This window comes from Pteropus vampyrus, unplaced genomic scaffold, assembly GCF_000151845.1.
Source record: "Pteropus vampyrus isolate Shadow unplaced genomic scaffold, Pvam_2.0 Scaffold11, whole genome shotgun sequence".
Classification (NCBI taxonomy): domain Eukaryota; kingdom Metazoa; phylum Chordata; class Mammalia; order Chiroptera; family Pteropodidae; genus Pteropus; species Pteropus vampyrus.
In genome coordinates this window covers 476,050-489,536 of record NW_011888792.1, presented here as the reverse complement: position 1 = coordinate 489,536, position 13,487 = coordinate 476,050, and the positions used below count along the sequence as shown (strand labels likewise).

Here is a 13,487-nt window from a genome sequence, read left to right as displayed (position 1 = left end):
GTTTCAGGTGTACGATTTTATAATATATCATCTGTATATTGCATCAATTCTTTATGTCATTCAGATCATATCTCTGGTCCATATCTTTTTTATTTGTTTATTTTTCCTCCATCTCTTCTCTTCCATTGGGCAAAAGTTACTGGAAAAACTCTGACTGATTACATATTAGTAGTCCATGGAAGGTGTGGAGCAGTGTGTGTTTAATTAATTGTAAATCTGTTTTGAAAAAACCTTATTTAAAGTATAGAAGCTCCCCAAATGGTAAGCCTCAGTAATTGGGGGCCAAGGCATCAACATGCTTCCTTTTATAATCAAAACTAACAAAGATCCATTTTATGAATAAAAGCAATCTTTACAGAAGGCATCATGCTAATAGGATTTGAAAATGCGTGTCTGATGGAATGTTTCCCAGAGTTACTCAGTGACACCAGGATGCCTCACCAATTCAGGTGAGGCCTTCAGGCCAGCTCTGAAATTTAATGAAAGGAACTAGGATAATGACTTGGAAATATAAGCAAAATGTTGAAAATATAAAGGCCACTATTATCTACTCAATTGTACTATCACCTGCTAGAAGTTTCTTTACGTGGAGTCGTAACAGGAGGCTGTTGAGTCTTTAGGATATCCATGAAAAGGAAAGTCTACAAGTAAAAACTATGTCCATTTGCTGATGTGTGTTTTGTTACCATGCAACCTGGGCAAATGACTTATTTGTAAAATGGAGATAACATCTCCAAAAAGTTATTATGGTTAGTAAATGAGCTAGTAATGTAAAGTATCCAGAAAGGGTTTACCATATGGAAAACACTAAAAAATTAAGTATGATAATCATAATCATTATTATGATTAATTATTTCCTTAAAAGTCTATGCCCTGGTCTGAGAGGGAGACTGAAGTAACTTTATTCTTGAGCAAGCAGAGCAGAGGAACAGTTTCTGACACTCCTGACCTCTTGGTGTACAATAGGCTAATTTGCCTTTAGTATTGCTTAAAAAACTGTTTTTAATTCTACCTGCATTCTACCTCTCCCCTCAGAGGCAGCTCAGGGGCATAGGACAGGAGCTATTTATTATGATGCAGGCTTTTTCTTTGCATGGTGATGAATGTTTCTCTTGTTTTCATTTCCAATTGACTCTGTAAGCCTGTAAGCCTGAGATAGCTTTGTAAACTTTACTCGAGAATTTTCCTAATACGGTAAATCAGAAATGTGATTGGATGGTGCCAACCTGAAGTCCAGTGTTCAGCCAAAAAGAATTGCTTAATTTTACCTGATACTCTGCATCAGAGAATGTCACTATATAAACCATCATTGCCACTGTATAAATCACTAGTACAAGGAAACTTGTCTACGAAACTGCACCCTTCATTTTAACTCCATTTCTATTAATCGCTGCATTTTTTTAAAAAATGGAACCCATTTCCAAATGATCATTTTTATTGACTCTTCTCTTCAGTGTTTTCTAGGTGGTAATGGTAGATTTTAGATGATCCCTCCACATTTGTCTCTCTTCCTTTTGAACTTGGTAGGTAGGTGATCTAGCAGGGGTTGAAGTATAATCCTAGCTAGATTTAGGTTAACTTGATTGACATATAGAGGAGAGAATGCCAACAAACACCACCACCATAGGGTAAAATAGCAGAGAGCTTTCCATGGAGCTCATTGAAATAATATAGTTATATGATACTTAAGCATATGTTTCCACTTTATTTTAATCATGAAGTACATTAATAAGTGAGCAGTTATACTCAGAAATGTATAAATATGTTTGCATAGTACAGAATTTATTCTTCAATTTATGTTTTAATTGAAACAAATATATTGAGGATAAATGCTTTGAATTGCTAAGCTAAATATTTTGACTTTTTATATTTTAAAGCTTCTCTAGTTCATATAACTAGAATTTGTGGCTTTACTGTATTTTCCTACAAAGTTCTGACATTGTTAATTCACATCTTCCTACTAGCACAAATAAATTAAGTCTCTAAATTATTAAAAGACCAACAAACAGCTCTAATGCCCATAGGCAAGATTTTTGGTTTGCAAACAGACACCCATTTGGGGTGCTATTATGTAAGTGTGGCCAATTTAGCTGTTACACCAAAATGTAACAACTAAACACAAGAGTGATATTTAGATGGTTAAATAAAAATAAACTTCAGCACATAAGAGCACATAATCTGGGTTCCCAGACTGACTCATAATTGATAATTCTGTGTCTAGCTCTGAACTTCATAATGACAGGAAATTCAGAACTTACTAGATTATGAAAAAAGGAGAAAAAGAAATGATTAAAAATTTAGAGAGTGAAACTCCTAAAGAAATAACTTAAAAAAGATTCCCTAATTATTCGAATGATTACTCAAAATTATTATGAAATAAACAAGCACATAGAACCCTTCCCCCTCAAACAATCCATTGGTGGGTCAGATGACATGACATCCCTAACAATTACTTATCATTTCAGATTCTAAAGTAACTTTATACAGTGAAAGAGTCTTGGATTTTTAAAATAAAGTCTTTCTGTAGCAAGAAAACCAATAAAATGTGCTGATTCCAGAGTCTCCCCGTGTGACCTTGGGCAGGGCTCTTTTTTCCTCTGGACTTCAGCTCCATATCTGTATACTGAAGAATATCCTGGGGGAGAATCAAGGGTCCTTTCAGCCACAAATTATCTAGTTCTATCTTTTGCAAAGGAAAAAATAACATTTGTTCCTACCAATAAGACAGTCCCCATGTACACTGTGCAGTAAGAAACCTCAGTTGTGAGAACCCCCACTACTTATGAGCCCTCTCCCGTTGGCTGTGGCACCTCCTGCTCTGGACCCTGGTGCCTTTGTGTCCTTTGTAAGAAAGGACCTTACTAACATATTCAAACTAAATTTTTAAAATAACAGAGAAAACTGAATGTGCTCTCTCTCTCAAAGTATATGCATTTTCAAATTATAAGTTAGCAGAACAATTTTATGCTTATGGAGTTTTAGGCATCAGCAATGTGGGGAGAGGAAAGCCTGGGGGTCAGGGACTGACCTGCAGGGCTTTGGTCATGATTATAATGTGTTACATTGATCACATCAAAATGGGGGTCTCTTCCCTTGCCTGATCATTCATGTTCTACAGATAGGGTTAGTTCATTACTCTCTTTCTTATCCACATTGGTACATTTGACATATTTGGATTATTTATTTTGTCCTTCAAATATTTTTTCCTGCCTATCTTTGTTTGTGGGCAAAATACTTTTTCAGGAATGGAGTTCTATTAAATTACAGAATTATCTTCCAAACTCTGGGGCAATGTAAAATTTTGTCTCATCTTCTCTTCCCCCAGTCAATTTTGTAATGACAAAAAATTTAAAGTTGTTATGACATACTTTAGACTTTGCCATTGGTATTGAAGTCTTCTATTTTATTTTAATATAAATGCTATTATCAATGTCAGATGTGGTATGTTTATATGTGTGGTGACGTTTTCAAGTGATTTTTTTTTTTTTTTTTATTTAAGGATTTTGGGCTCGTGAAGTAGGTAAGATGATTGGACTAGAACATCCTCTCATTCCGGTTCAACATCAATATGTTGTTACATCTACTATCCCCGAAGTAAAAGCTTTGAAACGAGAACTGCCTGTGCTCCGTGACCTGGAAGGATCTTATTACCTCCGACAAGAAAGGGATGGGCTTTTGTTTGGTCCCTATGAAAGTCAGGAGAAAATGAAAGTTCAAGACTCATGGGTCACCAGTGGAGTCCCTCCAGGTGGGTTCAGCAAATAGAAGTGTGTGCAGGTCAGACATGTATATTTTATCCTCCCTGAGGTGAGAGGCTGGCTGTAGAGTAAGATGACACCATAGTACTAGCCTATCAGATCCCTGGAACATTGGCGGTGAGGGGTTTGAGGTAAGCTCTGTTCTTTTATGCCATTGAACAATCACAGCAGGGAGTAAAGAAAGAGAGGAGGCAGTCGATGGTGGAGAAGCTAAAGAAATATGCTCTCTATTGCTGTGGAAGGCTCCAGGTGATTTTTACCTGCTCACACCAACCCCCTGCCTCCCTGCTCTTTCCTTCCTCCCCTGCCTGCTGGGTCTAATTTGGATGTAGCTGCTATTGTGTTTGGACAGTTGGAAACATGACAGATATCAGTGACAAGTTATCTAGCCTTCTAAGAATGAAAGCCTCAGAGTCTATCCTAGAGCAAGATAGGTTGCAACTGCATACTGAAGCCCTCCCCTACTACATAAGTGGATGTGGAAAAGGTTCAAGCCTCTATGCTAAAGCAGGAGGTACTACAGTTTCTCTTTCAAGTTCCGTAAGGGAGAAGGACCTGTGTTTTTGATGAAACATTTCTACAGAGCCAGATTAAAGACTGGGTCACTTAAGGAGATACCTCAGGTTTTAATCTCTAAATGGAGCTAAAATGTCATTGGGACACTGAACTGTTATAGAGAATGCAAACAAATGGAGGCGACTGTACTTTCCGGAATGATACTTTGATGAGCAATTGGGGCTAGGGAATGAATCCCTCCCTCCCATTCCTCATAGAATGCACATACCCATGTCTCCACAAATGATTACTAAAGCACCTTCCATAGAAATTGAGCCAGTTAGCTGAAGACTTTAGTTTTGCTGAGTAGGCTCTGTGCATTTGGGCCTGAGCAGAAGAATAGCTCCTAATCATAGGAGGGCTGACTTGTCCCCTGGCAGCCTCCCTCTTCGCTCTTCCTCCATGCCGGCAGCCTTTCCTCCAAGTAAATGTTGAACAAATATTACAATAATTTCATTCAGAGGGAGAGCCAGATTATTGGCTGGCCCTGAGCAACCACATGTCTGCATCCAGTCCTGACGATCTGCAGGCCTCCACACCACTGACCCAACCTGCAGTCCATGGGAGGGACAACAAGAAACTAACAGGCTGCCGTGTGGGAAAATCACTAGTATTGGTGGAGGCAGTCTTTTAGAAGCTCATCTGTGGCCCTGCCTTCAATCACAGTGCCTTTTGGGACTGAGAGGATGATTGCACTCCAGGGCCCTGGCTCTTTCCACAGAATTCTAGCCCTCTGAATGTGTGTGGGAGCAAGCTTGGAGAAGGAGGCCTCTGTGCCATTCCTTCCCTGCTGAGAGTTAAATGGGATTGAAAGCCATCTCCCAGAGCATAGTTTCCACTTATCCCCAGTGTCTTGACATGACTTTGTAAATTCCCATTTGCTCTCACCTGGGAGGCCAAAGCAGACTTGTGGTTATTTAAAGGATAAAAGATCTCTCTTGCCAGCACCGAGCTGATTGAGAAAGGAAGGTTCGATGGTGATGCCCAGTTGGAAGAATGCACAAGAGGCAGACATGAGAATGAAACAGCAGGCACCAACGGTATTGTGTGGAGCACACTTCTGTAGGCAGGGAGTGCGATATTGCACGCACTTCTTCCGCTCCCCTTTTTATGCTCTCCTTCTGTTCTCCAGGGGACCGCGTGACTCCACACATAGCAGAGTACAATAGTGGCTTTCAGCCTCACATGTGTGATACAATAAGCTGAAGTATGTTTACATATTTTAGGCACAGACACCCTACTACACTAATGTAACATTCTAAATCCGGGGTCCTATTCCAAGCTAAGAGCCTGGATCACAGCCAGGCCTGGGACCCACATCTCTTGATAAACTGAATAATTGTTGTTCGTTTTTGTAAAAATTGTGATTGGATTTAATACTGGAAACTGTTAATATGTATAAGTTAAAATTTTCTATTAATTAAAAAGGTTAACTTTCATGATTTTATTGTTTCAAGAAATAACATTATTGTTCTTAGTAATATAGTGACTACCCATCTGTTGATAGTGAATATCAAGTTTACACTTAAAGAAGAAAAGAAGTAGCTTATTAACAGGCCATCTTTACATGTAAGCTGATTCAGAGATTTAAATCACTTTAGAGTACTTGTCAGTGCAAATGTGGCATCCTGATCACAGTGGCATGACCTTTCAGATTTTGGAAAGGAACTCTTTGAGTCTGATCTAGACCGAATCATGGAACATGTCGAAGCTGCCATGGAAATGGTTCCAGTCTTGAAAAAGGCTGACATCATCAATGTTGTCAATGGTCCTATTACCTATTCTCCTGACATACTGCCTATGGTGGGGCCCCATCAGGGGGTCAGAAACTACTGGGTGGCTATAGGCTTTGGGTGAGTATCTCCATATAATTCAACATTTATCATTGAATCATGTATTTTAGATAAGCCTTGTCTCATAATCTCAGGCCAAAAATGAAAAATGGGGGAGGTGCAGAGAGTTTCCTCCCTTTCATGATCAATGAAATGGGAAGAGTAAAAAGTTTCAGCCTTAAGACCCTGACTATATAATGGTTTAATCACTTGTATAGATTTAAAAGACTTGCACATGGAAGGGCAATAATTTCCTGGAATTTTCTCTTTGTATATTTCCTGCCATTTCTATTATTTATGCTTCTTTTCATTCTGTGTATATTCATTTAAGTCAATTTGCCCCAATGTTTCCATAACACAGATAATTTAAAATATCAAATATATAACATATCTGATACAGTTCTTGCCATAATTCATGTTTGTCTAACATGATTTATTTCTTTATAATTCCTCAAGTTGCTTACTATTTATGATTTCATCACTCATGTGATGTTTCATCTCTATTTTTGCCATTTATTTGGTGATTATTAATATCATGCTCCATTTACTGTCATATTATAACTTCTAATATTCTACTTTTCTTCCCCATTTTATCTAGCTATTTATTTAATCAATATTTAATGATTGCTATCTCTGTGCCAGGTCTATAGCTAGGCACTGGGCTACAGCTGAGAACAAGGTGGTGAAATCTGACCAGAGGCACAAGGCTTATTGGGGTGCTGTTCTGCCAAAAGTAGAGAGGCTGGGGTCTGAACTAGGGAAATAGCAGTGAAGACTAAGAGATAAAATTATTAAATTTTACGACAGGAGATAAAATTATTAAATTTGCTAATCAATTGCATTACATCTTGAGGGAGAGAAAAAAATAGCAAATGATGGCAACCTTTTTAAGTTGCCCCTTGGTTGGATGCTGGAACCCTGGGGAGAAAGAACCTGAAAAATGAGTACTATTTTTGACAGGTTGGGTTTGAAGTGTTAAGTTTAGATCTGTGGGACATCCAAAGGGAGAAAACCAGATGGAGATAGGGGACTGGCTGGTATAATGTAACTGAGGGCTTAGGTAATCACTGTAGAGTCCATATGTAAGCATGCGTGTATGGGAGTGATTCTCTAGCACATCACTTGTGTATCTTCTTAGGAGAAATGTCTGTTTGTTTCTTTTGCCCATTTAAAAAATTGGATTATTCATCTTTTTATTGTTAAGTTTTAGGAGGCATTTATATATTCTAGATACAAGATTCTCATCAGATACATGATTTGCAAAATTTTTCTCCCATTCTGTGAGTTTTTTCACTTTCTTAATAGTGTCCACTGAACCACAAAGTTTCTAATTGTGAAGAAGTCTGGAATGTTTATTATCCTTTTTTAAAATTAAATTTATTGGGGGTAACATTGGTTAATAACCTTATATAAATTTTAGATGTGCAACTTTATAATATGACATTCATGTACTGTACAGTGTGCGCACCACCCAAAGTCTAGTTTCCATTTGTTATCATGTATTTGCCCTCTTTCATGCTCTTCATTCTCCCATTCCCTTCCCCTTTGGCAACCAACATTCTGTTGTCTGTATCTATGATTTTGTTTGTTTGTTTGTTTGTTGCCTTTTGTTTTATATCCCATATATGAATGAAATCATATAATTCTTATCTGGAGCTTCCTCCAAAAATTAAGAATAGAGCTATCATACAACCCAGGAATCCTTCTTCAGGGTATCTAACTGAAAAATTTGAAAGTACTTATTCATAAAGATATATGTACCCCTATGTTTATTGAAGCATTATTCACAATAGCTAAGATATTTTTAATTGGTAGTGTGATGAATGCCCACATTGGCTGCCCCTCCCAAACTGTCTATGTATATGCCAGTGCTAATTTACTTTACTCACAGATTATCTCAGACAAAGCTGTTTTACTTTTGTTTTGTCACAATTCTAACGAGATCTTCTGCTTCTAACATGATGCCCCCAAAATGTTTAATGAATTGCATTGAATTGAATCCAGTTTTTTTTTTTTTTTTGTCTTAGAACAGATTATAAGCAGCAAATTTAAATAGGGGAGAGTGCTTTAAGTTGTAACATCTAACAGTATAACAGAGTATAAAAAGCAGACACAAACACTCAAAAAACGTGAGCCATTTAAAAGAAACAGGTTCTTAATGCTAAAGCTACAGGAAGAATCTAACTCTCCTCTACTCATCAAATTTACTTCCAGTTCTACTTCGCATATTACTTCTTTACGAAGATCTTATCAATTGAGCATAGGCACACTCTGTTGTCAGTTATACAAGGGCCCAATAGCCACCATGTATTGCTTCCCTACTATGTGCTTTTAAATTCCATGTCAATTAATCCTCCACCAGCACCACGAAGAAAGTGTGCACAGGAGAAGACTAAGCTCAAGTTGGTCACACAGCTTTCCCAAGGTCACACAACTAATAGTCGCGGAACAAAAATCATACCCAGATCTCCTTATTCTACTATTTTTTATTTTTAACTACTAAACTAGGGGCTCTCAATAGAAGTTTCATAACACTCAGTTGTGTGGCTTTTTACATATAACTTGTTAATGGTTAGAGAGTTGAAGTTTGTAGAAGATTTACTTTTTAAAAATAAATTAGATTTATTCAGGATTGTTCTCAAATAACAGCACTCTGCCCCTTTTGTTTGCTTATGTGCATTGTTGAGAGGGAAAGGACATGGTGTAGCAGTGAGGTGACAGGGAACCAAAGCACAACCCTGGCTATGCCCAAAAAGTCTGCTGAGGATGTGAATTATGTCATGTGTGTCTTAGCCGAAAAAAGAGATTTAGAACATTAAAGAAGTCTAATAAAGGAGTGTACACTGGGGTCAGATGACTGAGCTTTTTATCTCGAATCTGCTCTTTATTGCTGTATGGCCTTATTTAACCCCTGTGTGCCAGTTGATTTTCTCATTGGTAAAATGGAGATGCTAAAGAATGAAATTGGTACATGTTAGATGGAAACAATGCCTTGTAAATGGTAAGCACTCTCAATAAATAGTAGTAAAACTTTATACAGTTTCAAGTCTTGGAAATGAGCATCCCTAGCTCTCAAAAATGGCAACTATTGTATATCATACATTGGGCATGGCTAAGTGAATAAACATTTAAAGCATATATTTCATAATTATTTTAAGCATATGTGTAATAATTTTCTTGCTTTCTTGAAACATAGCGAGATGGTGGGTAATTTGGATGATCCATGTCTCTTTTTTAAAAAACTATCCAGAGAAGTGTCAATTGTTGCCTTTTTATTCTGCTCAAGAAATAGCCTTATAACAAATTAGGCATTTATTTTTATAAAATAGCAAAACTAGTTAACATTTCCAGTCTTTGCTAAGGTCCTCCCAAGCACTTAGAACCCATGATTCTTGCTGTTAAGTTGCTCTCATTTCGGGTACTGGAATTTCTTGCATTTTGAGGTCTGCTCATGTAGCTCCTTTTCTTGGTCATTTTTTCATGATTTCCTACTCATCCAATTCCTCTGAAGTGTCTCTTAACTTAAACCATAGATAAACCCACAGTAAAGTCCTTCATTAGACAAGAGTGGGTAGAACAGCACATGGCCAAAGTTAAATTGTGATCCCTCCATCTATATCAAATTCTTTACCACAATCATGTTCTTGGTTTTAAAGCATCTTCATGTAGAAATAGAAAACAAACCCACCTTCTCCACCAAGTTACTCATTAGTTACAAAATACAGTGGGCAGTGTTCTTTTCTGCGTCCTCCCCACAAGTCCCTGAGTGAGTCCCTGAATACTTGTAAAATAATGGCCCAAGATCCTTGCACAGAAATCATTGCCTGAGGGTGCCTGAACTAAATTTCGTCTGAGAAGAGATGGGCATGCCACTCTACAGTGTACATGTTTCTCCTACAAGGTTCCTATCTGTCAGAATAATCACAGCTCAAGAGGGCTGATAAAGTATCAACCATATCTGCCCGTTGCTTCCTTTCTCCATTTTCCTAAAGCGAGCATTCTTACTAGCCAAGAGTTGTAGGCCATTCTGCAGGTATTATATATCTCTTGAAACCATGGAAACAAACTAGCTATCAAGTCAGGCACATTTAATATAGATGCCTAAATGTGTACATTTTTTTGAGGAACAAAAATCATAGCATAAAGATTATGTTGATTATGTGTTCTGAATTGCACAAAACGCCCCAACTATGAGGCCCTATAAAATATTTGGACATGTTTCATTGTTTGTAAATAGCATATGTAAGTAATAGGGTATTTATCTCTGTATTTGAAAGATATGGCATCATCCACGCTGGTGGGGTAGGGAAATATCTCAGTGACTGGATCCTGCATGGAGAACCTCCTTTTGATCTGATAGAATTGGATCCCAATCGCTATGGCAAATGGACAACAACTCAGTACACTGAGGCGAAAGCAAGAGAGTCATACGGATTCAACAATATTGGTAAAGTGCAAATTTGCTGTTGTGTACAGAGTATATACAGAATTGACTTGCAGTGCCTCTGACTTTAGATGCTTTTTATTCTATATTGTGGTGGGAGTGGTTAGAGAATCTAAAAAGCATGTGCCTTTAAGACACAACAAGGAATCTGTATTAATATATATATTTAATCTGTGAAGTACATCAGTGATTTTGTTTTAAATCTATTCGTATCTTTACCCTTTGATGATCAATATAAATGACATCTTGAGTGTTTTACATAAATCTAACACTCATATATGCTTTTGGATTTTAAGTGCTGTACTTTCCACTTTCTGAATCACTTCAAACTATTTTATAATTTTGGTTATATGCTATTTAGAGTGCTGGTTTTCCTATTTCAGTTGGTTATCCTAAAGAAGAACGGTTTGCCGGGAGGCCAACTCAGCGAGTCAGTGGGCTTTATAAAACCCTAGAGTCTAAATGTTCCATGGGGTTCCATGCGGGCTGGGAGCAGCCACACTGGTTCTACAAACCGGGCCAGGACACTCGCTACAGGTAAGTGAATGACAATCTGCCTGTGGTTCTGACTACAGAATGAAACTTTGGAGGTGGAATAGAGGGACATCAGAGAAGAGCCATTCCCCTCCCACCTCATCCCTCTACCCATTTGAAAAAGCATTAAGTCCTTTCCTACAAAAATTATTTTCTGGCAGTGGAGGCATTGGTCTATTCCACATGACATTGGTTCCTATCTAGAACCCATGTGACCTCGAAAGTCCAACAGCCAGACCAGGTGAAGCCTCACTTTAGCATTTTCCAAGAGCTCAGAGGAAACTTCCCAACACCTCCAAATTTCCATATGCCTTCAGGTGGCTCCTAAAGGTTTGTCCTGGTTTAAGATGCCTGGTCGAATCACTTAGTATGGAAATATGGATTTTCTATTTATCAAAGAATAGCTCAAGGCAACTATTTTGTGTCACTGGGTCATGAAAATTATATGCACTATTGATAAATTAGGGGAAAGATAATCTAAAAAAATTTTTTTTTAATTTTTCAATTGGGAAAAGAGAATTTACTTGGTATTTTAGGTTAAGCTAAAACAAAGTATGTCACTAAAATGATTCTCTGAATTCCTCTAAAGTCTTGCCGTTGTTTTACTTGGATTACATGCCATTGTTGTATTTGGGAGTAATAGTGATTATATATTTTTCTCATGAGAATCCATAAACCAAGAGAAAACAAATAGCAAATCAAGAAATTAAGTTACCATTTTTTTAACCTGTCATTTTGCTTATTTAGAATAGGTTTTGGTGTCTATTTTATGACCAGACCTAAATGGTGCAAGGCATAGTAGAGGGCCAGTTGTTGAATAATGAATTTGGGCTCTGTAGAAAGCCAGTCTAGATAGCTGGGGGCAAAACACTGGTTTTGTTTTTCCTAAGAGATTCAGATAAATGCCAGATTTATTCTTCACCTTATGCTGTTTGGATCTGTCCTGTTTCTTCTACTATTTTAATAATTAAGCTACTGAAAACTCATTTTGCAGACTTAGCATTCTGCTCTGAAGTGAAAATATCACATTAGAAGTCCATTTCATAAAGTAGAATGGACCCTGCATAATGAATCAGGGGACCTTCTTTCCAGGCTCTGTCATTAAATAATGCAAAGGCTTTGGAAGTCACTTTGTGCTTTTTCTCTAAAAATGAAGATGTTGGATCAGATCCATGCTTAGTCCAGACATGGACTAATAGCATGAGCATTACCTGGGAGCCTGCTAGAATGAAGAATAGAGGCCCCCACCCCAGACCTGCTGCATCAGATTCTGCATTTTAACAAGTGCAAGTGATTTGTATTTGCATTGATGTTTGAGAATCACTGGACAAGATAGCTCGACCCTCATATAGTCTGATCTAATTAAGTTAAAAAGTTAGTATTTTTTAAATGCTCTCTAGGTGACTCTAATATACAACCAAGATTGAAAATCACAGGACTGGTTGACTTCTAAGCTTTCTTCCAGATCTGAGAGCCCACGTACCCTACCTTATTTTTTAGTTAATTAATACTTCATTCATTATAAAATGTGTTATAGGGATAGATGAGTAACTTAAAAAGTCAGATTCCAATGTATACATATGATTTGCAGAACAGAATTTTAGGTTGCATTTTTTTTTTCTCCAAATGGGATTTGCTAGATTAATAGGGCTTGTTAAAATATACTTATTCTGTAATTTTCTGAACACTAATGACAATTGTTTTTTGACAAACGTTGTGTTTCAGGCCAAGTTTTCGCCGCACAAACTGGTTTGAGCCTGTGGGCTCTGAGTATAAACAGGTTATGCAAAGAGTAGGGGTGATTGACCTGTCACCATTTGGGAAGTTTAACATCAAAGGTCAAGACTCTATTAGATTGTTGGACCATCTCTTTGCAAATGTCATTCCAAAGGTAAATAACCTTTTAAGGGTACAAGGTTCAAGATTCTGGCCTGCTTAACTCTCTACTCTCTTGTTTTTTTAAAAAAACAAAAACAATAGGTTGCTTTAGTTCACAGAAAGATTTCTGTATGAACCCTAGAACTCTTCAACTGACCACGACGATTCTAGCTAATTTTTCAATTTATGTTTTTGTTTAATGAATTGTCACCCAAGGACCTTATAACTTTGCTTAATTGTGCCAATAGGAACTGCAAAATTGACTGAAGTGTAGTTTTTATGACAAATAATTGTAATGATTATTTAAACTGAGAACTTCAAAATTAACCTTGAGCATAGAGTTCACACCATTGGTATAAATAATAAGATTCATACTTTTTTTATTGTTGACATTTTTATTTCCATGTTGTATTAAGAGGATTAATAAGAATTTTATTTCATCTTGAGATGATTTTAAGTTCTTTCGTGTAGGTGGGTTTTACAAAT

At 37.2% G+C, this 13,487-nt stretch overlaps 1 protein-coding gene across 1 annotated transcript in view; it reads left to right on the top strand.

Annotated features, from left to right (window-relative positions):
* Positions 1–13,487, top strand: part of DMGDH (dimethylglycine dehydrogenase) — a 61,386-nt gene that overhangs the window by 20,471 nt on the left and 27,428 nt on the right. Inside the window, exons 6-10 of the mRNA XM_011377285.1 lie at positions 3,500–3,748; positions 5,968–6,166; positions 10,423–10,592; positions 10,973–11,126; positions 12,849–13,014. Coding sequence (XP_011375587.1) covers positions 3,500–3,748; positions 5,968–6,166; positions 10,423–10,592; positions 10,973–11,126; positions 12,849–13,014 — 938 coding nt within the window. The remainder of the gene's footprint in view (positions 1–3,499; positions 3,749–5,967; positions 6,167–10,422; positions 10,593–10,972; positions 11,127–12,848; positions 13,015–13,487) is intronic.